General features: G+C 43.6%; 1 protein-coding gene across 1 annotated transcript; it reads left to right on the top strand.

The window, feature by feature from the left end:
- Positions 1-713: 713 nt before the first annotated feature.
- On the top strand, positions 714-2,895 carry ID2 (inhibitor of DNA binding 2). The gene is made up of 3 exons (XM_062488503.1): positions 714-1,102; positions 1,317-1,381; positions 2,047-2,895. The coding sequence occupies exons 1-2, from the start codon at positions 755-757 to the stop codon at positions 1,371-1,373; spliced, it is 405 nt and encodes a 134-aa protein (XP_062344487.1). The 5' UTR covers positions 714-754; the 3' UTR covers positions 1,374-1,381; positions 2,047-2,895.
- The last annotated feature ends 7,357 nt before the right edge of the window (positions 2,896-10,252 follow it).

Raw genomic sequence — 10,252 nt, 5'->3', positions numbered from 1 at the left:
AACCCTGCAGTGGGGTTTATAGGGTTATTTTATCCTTATTCTTGATTCATTTCATTCCTACTTACAGCCGCAACCTACAGCGCTGGCCGCAAACCCGGCCATTGGCTTTGGCTGCCGCGTGCTAAGCAGGGACACGCAAACACCGCCGGGACGCTCCAGCTCACAATGACCTGGGGAAAGCTCAACCCTCGCCACCCCTCGTTGCGGGGGGACCTGCGCATCCCGCACCGCGCTCCTGGCGCGGCACCACCAGCTCCGCACACCCACGCTAGCCCGTGCGGAGGGCAGGTAGCGGAGGGCAGGTAGCGGAGGGCAGGTAGCGGAGGGCAGGTAGCGGAGGGCAGGTAGCGGAGGGCAGGTAGCGGAGGGCAGGTAGCGGAGGGCAGGTAGCGGAGGGCAGGTAGCGGAGGGCACGGAGCAGCTGCCCGCAGACTGGGCGGGAACAGCGCCCCGGGCCCCGCACCGCTCCGCGCACTATTTACTCCCTCAGCTGTGCGCGCGGCCACGCCCCCGGCTGCCATTGGCTGCCCGGGCGGAAGGCCCCACCAGTGAGGGTGCCCCACGGTGATGGACGTGCCGGCGGCCGCCAATAGCAGCGAGCGCGGGCCGGGCCCGGCGGCGGCCGCCGTATAAGAGCGGCGGCGCAGCGCTGGCCCTCAGTGCGAGCTCCGGCAGCGCCTGAGCGGTAGCGCAGAGCTCTGTAGGCTCCGGCCCGCCCGCCAGCCAGAATCGCGTTCTCCGTCCGCCTGCCAGCATGAAAGCCTTCAGCCCTGTGCGGTCCGTCAGGAAAACCGGCCTCTCGGAGCACAACCTGGGCATCTCCCGGAGCAAGACCCCCGTGGATGACCCCATGAGCCTGCTGTACAACATGAACGACTGCTACTCCAAGCTGAAGGAGCTGGTGCCCAGCATCCCGCAGAACAAGAAAGTGAGCAAGATGGAAATCTTGCAGCACGTCATCGACTACATCCTGGACCTGCAGATCGCCTTGGACTCGCACCCTAGCATCGTCAGCCTGCACCACCAGAGACCCGGGCAGAACCCTTCCTCCAGAACCCCCCTGACCACCCTCAACACAGACATCAGCATCCTCTCCCTACAGGTAAGTGCCTCCCCCGCGCCCCGGCTCGCCGCTGACCTGGATCGGGGAGCGCGGGCGGCGGTGACAGCGCCCGCCGTGCGCTCCCTCTCCCGCCGCGGGGCTGGACCCGGACGTGCCACGGGGGAAGCGCTGCGGGAGCCGGGACGCTCCGCTCCCGCCTCCCCGGGACCGCTCGGCCACCTCGCCCTCACACGCTGCTCTTGTTCTCTCGCAGGCGTCCGAGTTCCCCTCAGAGCTCATGTCGAGCGACAGCAAAGCACTTTGTGGCTGAATCGAACGGTGAGTGCAATGCGCCTTTTTTCTAAACTTCGGGTAAAAACTGCCTTTCCGGGGAATGGGCGGCGTGATGGCAAGTGCTAAAAATAAGTCCTAAAAGTTGATTAGGAGACTCCTTTGTAATCAGTAAGAAAGGAGACTAATAACTGAGTCTTGAGGTCCTAAGTGTGTGTGTGTGTCGCTAGGGTTCACCCAGTAGCACAGGCTCTGATCTGCTCCCTGCTCAGTGCAAATTCTTATCTGTTCTTGGAGCCTTAACTTCCTGGGCCAAAGTGACTGATTAAGTTGGGAATCTTGGCACAATTCCTTGAATTCTGTGATGTGGGATTGTCTGCGCTATCAGTTGAATGACTGCTTTTAATCAAATAATTGCTCTAAGAGGCAGACTGGCGCCTCTGAGCATGGCGTTTACAGAGATCTAAATAAAGATTGGACTGAGAATGCTCTTTCTAGCCTTTCCCTGGAGTGTATGTTATTTTTATGTTCAATTTGTGCTCTTGAGAGCGGGTGTGTGAGCGTCTATGTGTTGCATCTGGACGCCAGGGTTTGCCCAATCTCTGAGTGTTTGGTTAAATGTTCAAACTGTGGCTTCCTCTCTGGCGCCAGTCTGTCCGGATCTCTGCCCTGTTAGCATTCTCCTAAATATGCCTCTTTTCAATCTCTTGCAGGTGTTCCACTGATGAGATTTTTTTTTTTTCTTTTGCACAAGAAAATGTCTACAGGATTTTTTTTGAGGTGCTGAATTTATTTTTCAGCTGTATCTGAAGGGGGAAATCTACATTCAACTAAGAGGACCTTTTAAAATGAAAGAAGAAAAAAATCAAGATTGATCTTTATCCCCACCCCATTTTTCAACTTGGACTGAACCTAGTTATTTATGAAGAGACTCTTAAATACACTTTCCCTAGTTGGAAGGCTTCCTTTATATACTATTCCCAACATGGGGAGCGAAGCAAAAAATCTCACAAGGAGTTGCCCATTTTAAAGCAGACTTTGCCTTTTTTCCAAAGGTGGAGCGTGAGTACCAGAAGGATCCAGTGTTCAGTTTTTTTAGGGAAGTCTGTGGTCAGAAATTACCTTTTTGACACAGCCTAGGACTGAATGCTGTGTATATATTTATATATAAATATATATATATATGAGTGAAACCTTGTGAACTCTTTAATTAGAGTTTTCTTGTATAGTGGCAGAAATATACATTTCTGCAAAAAGTGTAATGATGTACTTAATCATGCTAAACTTTTTATAAAAGTTTAGTTGTAAACTTAACCCTTTTTATACAAAATAAATCAAGTGTGTTTATTGAACTGATTGCTTGCTTTATTCTTTGGGGACCAACTGTTTGCTGGCTTTGATTTGTGTTGTTTTTGTTGATTTTTTTTTTTAATACTTATGCATTGTTATGAATTTATCAAGTAAAAATTCAAATATGTAGAGGCTATAAAGAATAAAATTACCTGAAGTGAATAATTCTTGTAACTTGGAAAATCTTATTTTGAGTGCATTTTGCAGTCTAAGTCATTTGCCTGAAAACAGTGTGAAAGGAACTAGAAAAGGAATCTATTACACAAGGGATGCTATTGACAAAAGTGCTTGGAAATGTACAGAAGCAGTTAATCCTGAGGCACTCCCATGGAGTATTGCCCTTTTTCTTTCCTCCCACCCCTCTGGATGATTCAGTTCGGGATAGTAATGGCCCAGATCTGTTAATTTTTGCTCAGAATAATCACTCAGAATTAAGGGTTGTGTGTGGTTATTAGTGTCCCAACTATTAAAATTTCTCTAAAAAGGCTTTGAATGGGAGAGTTGGTGATGCGTTAACATGGGATCTAGAATGATGAAGTGACTGTTGCCTTTCCTCACTGGAATTTTCATGCTTCCATGCAATATTTCAATGAAAGGGGCTTTCTAATCAGTTGCAGCAGCTTCCCCATATGATTAAGATACTGAGAATTGAGCTAAATCGCTGTTGTGTTACTGATTAAACTTTGGCTGCTCCTACTGGGACTCTCTCCATAAGAATTAAATTAAGTTTGAAATTGGAATCTAAATTCCTGAAAGCCAGAAAAGCTTTATTTCTTCTTTCTGTTTTGCCCTCAGAAGCGATGCAATATCCCTTATTATTCCAGGGACGCTTACTGTACCCTATGGAACCACTGTTCATTAAATGTGTTGCTGTCATAAGACAGTGGATGTGGGAACTCTGCCTTATCAGATGACATTCTAATTTAAGCGCCCGCATAAACTTCCCCGAAATGAGAAGTTGAATTGTGGGTCCTACTTGGGAATTCAGGAGAGTCACTTATAATCTGAAAGTAAGAAACTTCTCTGGTGTTTAGGGTGAGTGTAGCTCTGGCAGGCGCTATGCTGGGGGGAGCGCCTTTAGGGGTTCTGTGCGCTGGGGCCTCTTCGTGTGAAAGGCAGGAGCCTCACCTGGGGCCAGTGACACTTTCCCTAGCGAACAGGTGGGTGGGTGGTGCTCTGGGGCAGCAGCAGCTGCCTTTCCTTGCCCTTGACACCAAATCCATTCACGTAGGCTGGGAGAAAGCCAGCTCTGAGCTCTTAATACTGACGCTGCCCTGCCCCAGCAGAAGCGCTCCGGCTCAGAGGATCACTGCAACCAGAAGACAAGAAGGGTTAGCAAAAGCTGGGACGGGCCGGGGGAGGGGAGAGAAGGACAGGGCCCAGAGCTGATCTGTATCTCCCCATGCCCAGCCCCGCCGGGATCAGGGAAAGCTCCGTGCAGCGCACACCGGCTGTGCCTCCTGTGGCCGAACCTCGCTACTGTCCCAGCGCCCGGAGCGCCGGGCTTAATCCGGCTTCGTGCGGTCAACGCGCAGCCCTGACAGCCCAGCAGTGAAACACTTCATTGCCGCAAAACAGCACGCCTCAGCCCCTACAAATACTCTTTCCCCTGTCTATTTTACCCAACTCTTAACAGCAGCGTACTGCAGCATGACTGTAATCAGAGTATTGAGATCTTCCACACCAGTAACAATCCCGTGCAATCGCCACCAAATTTCACCATCAAAACTTATTTTTCACCCTGCTGCTCCTTTTTGGGGTGAAGCAACAGTAAGTTACTTTAAACCCACAGTTCATTTTCTAAAATGAAAGAGCTGCAACGGTCAGATCTCTGTATTTTAAGATCAACCCCTTTGGAAACGATGGCGTCTACACTTCGATATTTTTAAGCTACATGATGATTAACACACTTACAGAATGAAACTGGTTTCCTTATCACGCATAGCCAAAGAGAAATTCACAATTTACAAGGCGTGGGGAGCTGAACAGGAAAACAAACAAACATGTTTTTAAAAATGTAAATTATGAAAGGAAAACATTTTTCCTCTTTCAGAATTAACTAATTCCTCGGCTTGACAATGCAATCCTACAACCAGAACTGGGGGCTAAAACTAGGTCCTTCCTTAAAGAGTCACTGTTTGTTTTTGTTCTTAAGATTCTGTCATTCAAAGCTGAACAGCAAGGTCAAAGCTGAGTGCCCAGAGCCTTAACGTTAATTCTTTAAGTTTCCTTGAAGATGTGGGATTTATTTATTCTTTACCACTGTTATTGTCCCTCTAGAACACGTGAGAAAAATCTGTGATATTTTCACCACTTTCCCTGTCTTTGTACTGTCTTTGTACACAGCTGTTGTCCATAGTCCTGTTAACTGAGTAGCTGAACACAACAGATCAGGATGACCTTCTGCCAAGTATAATAGCAGCAAAATAGTTTTGGTGACAATCATATTTAAACTCTGCAATTTGTTTTTGAGTAGGCTATGCATGGAAGTTACAAACGCACCGATGGACACTTCCACGCGGGAGTGGGTGTGAAACAGAGATAAAAGAGGATTTTGCCATCTAGAAGAGAGGTTTCCAAACCTGGCTTTTCTTGTGTGCCGCACTTAACGCATGGCCCATCTCCCAGTCTTATCCCAGTCAGGAATCGACAGGCTCACACCCACAGGCGGTAGGAGTCCCTCCAGCCCATCTCCAGGTGAGGGAAACGCAGAGAGCAGGCTGGGGTTTCTTTACTCACCCCCGGGCAAACACCACTGTGTCTATCGCACCGAGACCGTTCGGGAGCCACTTGCAGACCCGGTGCCAATATTCTGACAAAAACACGACCGAGGGCGCTGCCTGGGAGCGGGCAGGACGTCCCTTGGCCGGGAGGCGGGCGGTGCGTGGAGGGCCAGTGCCACCCTCCGGGCCGGCCGCGCACGGCACCGCGCCGCTCCCCGCAGCGCCCGCCTTCTCCCGCGCCTTCTCCGCGGAAACCCCGCTGCTCCGGGAGCTGCTGCTTCCCTTCCTTCCCAAGGAGCGACGCGCTTCGTAAAAGCCTGCAGAGAAACCTGCTTTGAAACACCCAATGCTCTGCCCGTAACGCAATGGGAAAAGCACCATTTGATAGAACTAATTTGTATTTGACTTTGGAAAGTGAAACGCGTTCTCTAAGCAGTCTAGAGTGTGTTAAGGATTCTGCTATAGAACACTTTGCAGTCTGGATCGATTAATGCAATATGGGAAAGAGATAAAATTATGATTTGCTGATAAGAATTAGCTGTAAGAATCTCTTCCTGTGTTTATCATTGCCCTTGCTTACAAGAAATTATTTACACAGTTTTACTCGAAGCTGTAAAGAGGGATAGCTGAATGCAAGTGTTGCACGGCAAAAGAAAACACTGGTATTTAATTTTGTTCAGAAAAAGGTTTATACAAATGTACTCTGTAAAACTACTGTTTTGCAAAAGGATCGGTATTTTCCGATTCTACAGATAAATGAAAATGTTGGATCTTTGAAATCAAATTTGTTTTACCCACATTACCATATTCCTCTCTCAAACAGCCATTATTTTATCATAGTTCTAAAGTGTAGGAGCCAAATGCAAACAGTATTTCAATAAAACAAGCTGATATTGCAACAGCCTCTGATGTGTGAGCCACAACCTAAGGTAAATTGAAGGAAAAAAAAAAAAAAACAAAGGACAAAGCGAACAAATTCAATTGCTTTCGGAGTCACTGATGGTAGCTGAGAGGAATTTATATTTCAGTAGATTGCTTGTCTTGAAAAAAATATTCTAAAAGGGTGGTCCCTGCACTGGGCAAGAACTATAAATAGGTCCGAACTGAGAAAAATTAATTGTACAGGTAGTGTTGCAGTGTACTTTCTGCTGTTTGCTGCACAAGAATACAGCATTTTACTTGCTATTTCAGAAGAACACAATGAATGGATAGATGAAATGACATTATGTGAAGCAACAAGGCCTATCCAGATTTGAAACACTTAAACTAACCACATTACTTGCAAAAAAGAGTACATTTTTGTAATTTCTAGTAAATATCATCACAAATTACACCCTGTCTGTGACTAACGGTTTTATGAATAGATCAGGTATTTCTCCATAAAACTAACAGCCTGAAACAGCCCTTAAGTTTTACTACCAATGGCAGAACTTCAAAAGCTCACACACAGTTCGTGGTTTTGTTTTTTTTTTATCTTATTAAGAACTGGACTGTAAAACTGCTGAATTTCTCTTTCATTTGAAAGAGAACAAATTATTTGGATACTTACTATCTTGCATCTGAGCAGACACAAGACCAGCAGTATTGCCTCACTGAATCCCACCTCTTGCTAACAGCTGCAGTACCTGATGCTGATGGAAGAGTGCAAGATCAGCTTTGGGTGGTACCTCTTCCATGTGATCTCAGAATCTCACATGCTCCTACAACAGCTTTCCTCATATTTTTGGCATGAAGGTTTGTTTTCATGCACTGTTTCTCAGTACAGAACTTGCATATCCTATTGGAGTTACACCTGTCACCTTTTTTTTAATCTTATCCTGAGAAGAGACATACTGCTCTGAAGGGGGAAGAGAGGCAGGAGGACAAAGGGAGGACAGAAGTAACATAAGACTAAGTATCTCCTCCATATTAGACTGAAAAAGATCAAAGCAGCTTATCTGGCCTTTAAAAAACAACGAGGTTGAAGTTTGAGTTGTGTTTTCAGTCTTGTGAAAGTTCCTTTCAGCTGGAGTAGAGAGCCCAACCTCCATCCCAGATGGACCTTCTCACTCAGGCACCCCACAGAACTGAGCTGGGTTGGCTACACTGGATACTAGCATCCCAGGGAAATTCAGTGTCCTAGAAAACCTGTAACAGTGTCCTTCAGCCATATTTTCTGTCAACCTCATTGCCCATCCACAATCTCTTTGTAACCTTTTAGAAATCTGTGCAGTGCTTGAAGAGAAGGAATGTGATAACAGTCTACTGTAAACCAGTGTAGAGAGCAGAGAACAGAGAACTGGTGCTCAACAACAGATGCTGCTGCTGCTGGGATTTCTGCCTTGTTCAGACCAGTACCTTCACACCCAGCTGTAACATATTAATGCCTCTACAAAAGACAGTCTCACACAGTATCAGAAAGACACACAGACTTTCCTCAGTGGAACTGGGAGGAAACATTTCTCATGGACATCATTATGCAGGAGGTTAACTACTGGAGATTCTTATTTCCCATTCATTAAAGGCAGAAAAGGTCTACTTCAAGAACAAGAGTAAGCAAAAAAAAAACAAAACAAAACAAAAAACAAACAAACAAAAACACCAAAACCAAATGAAAACAAAACAAAAACAAACAAAACCACAAAAATAAAAACTGACCAAGAATATGAACATGTAAGTATTTTTAAAGTTTGGATTCAGTGTCTACATGAGTTAATATACAGGAAAAAAGTGATGGGCAGGCAGAATGAATGGAAGAATGGTCAAGCTACACAGCTACATTTCACAACTTCTTGGAAAAGTATCTTCCTGGTTCTTTTGTATTTCTCTCCATATGAGAACACAGTGCCACTGCTAGGGGTTTGCTTCTTTGAGTTAAAAAAGTTTGGGTAAAATGCATTAAGTAAATATCCCATTAGTACTTTTCAAAAGATGTAACAGTTAGAAGGCTGAGTAAATCATATGCCAAAGCTATAAACTCAGTCTAGCTCTCGTTAGAAAGATGGTTTACAGCACACATGTATTTCCACCCAGCAGATATGAAGGTGCTACACATGTGGACACATTTTTTACTAATCTATACTAATTCTCATTTTGCTCTTATTATCACATTGTTGCACTTACCACTCTTTCAGAAAAAACTCAAAATGTTGGTTGGACCTCATCCTCTAAGTACCTATAAAATTAAATTCTAAATTCCACTGTAAATCTGATTCTTTGTCATTCAAATTTTGAGAGTTCCTTGGAGATTTAATATTTTGACTGAATTACTCTAATTCATGCACCTATCTAAGTTTAAAAGTTTAATTTGGAAGAAAAAGCTTTGCTTAGAGTTAAAAAGGGTAGAAGTTTGGACCCTTGTAGTAAACATCTACATAAAAATTCTGTTTTATGTACACACCACATCCAACAGGCAATTAGCAGTTTATTGACAGCATGAAAACAATCCTCCTAATCTGAATATCTGACACAGAGTGTCACTACTATTTAATGGTATGTTGTTTTTTGGCAGCTTTGAATACTTAATATTATTTTCATTTCTATTTTACAGGGCTTTGAGGTAAGCAGTATTTTCAAGAAAAGATAAAAGAAGGTGGCTGAAACAATACTTGTAAGGGGAAAGGGAGCACTTCTGGGGAGATATCCAAAGGCAGAAACATCCTGGACTATGGCAGTTCTGAAAGGAAGCAGATTTGTTAGATATGAGCCTAAAAATAACCAAAAATTTCAAATAAAAAAGGAATCTCAGAAGCCAGGCATCAAAGTGAGAAAACAAAGCAGGTACTTTAGGATTTATACTGAAAAACATGATGCAACAACACCTTGCCAAAAAACAATGGAAATGTGACTACAAGTGGAAGAATGAGACAAGAGGGATATGCAGAACCAAAAAAATAAGTGTTATCCTGTACACACATACACACACACAAGAAAATTCTGAAGAAAATTATTCTACCGGGGAAGGGAAAAAAAGTGGATTTTATGCAAAGAATTGCAGGTAATGAAAACATGGAAAACACAATGGATGAGGTAAAAAAGTAGTGTCCATGTAAAAAAGATGCAAAACAGAAGAATGTATATTTGTAATGTAGAAAGTGAATGCAGTCACAAATTCTACAAGAAAAAAATGCAGGGCTATTGGAATAAAAAATATAAAACTTACTTGTCTTGTGAACTCGGGAAGGGGGTAGTCAGATTTATCCTTTAGCCTAAGAAAGAGCTAAAAATCCCTCTTCTAATTCTACAGTATTTACAAACGTAAAATAGTTCCAGCTGGCCTTCCGCCTCAATCAGAATATAAATTATTTTTCCCCTCCATTTTGCATATTTTTCACACTGCATAACCTATAGAAAATAAAGCATTTTAGTCCTTGATAACTATACCTCCTGTAACAGACTAAATTTAACAGTTTCTAGGGAAAAATAAAAGCATTTCTTTAAAACTTCATTTTGCATGTACAATTGCTAGGAAAATTATGAATTAATCACCTTTGGTAACACAATTCCTGCCAAACATATAGTAACAACAAAATATTATTATAGGAAGCATATAATTCACTAAAAGCAAGGAGAACAAAAAATACGTTCAGCTTTGAGAACTTTTTCGGCTTTATTCCATGGTGGGGTTTAATATAGTGTTATTTCTTATTAAATCTTGTGTATTTATAACATTTATGACCTCACATATGATTTCAGGGGTTACCAGTAAATATGTAAATAAGTAAAGAGGAATGTTTTTTTATATTGTTTACATGAGGAATAAAAAATGGGGGTTTCTCCTTCAGAACTATATGCAGTAAAGGATAAAAAGGACAATGATTATGTAAAAAAGTAATAGACATGATGAACAGAGTCTAGTAAATGACAG

Source organism: Cinclus cinclus, chromosome 3, assembly GCF_963662255.1.
Source record: "Cinclus cinclus chromosome 3, bCinCin1.1, whole genome shotgun sequence".
Lineage (NCBI taxonomy): Eukaryota > Metazoa > Chordata > Aves > Passeriformes > Cinclidae > Cinclus > Cinclus cinclus.
Note: the sequence above shows the minus strand (reverse complement) of the source record. Positions and strands in the feature narration are given on the sequence as shown.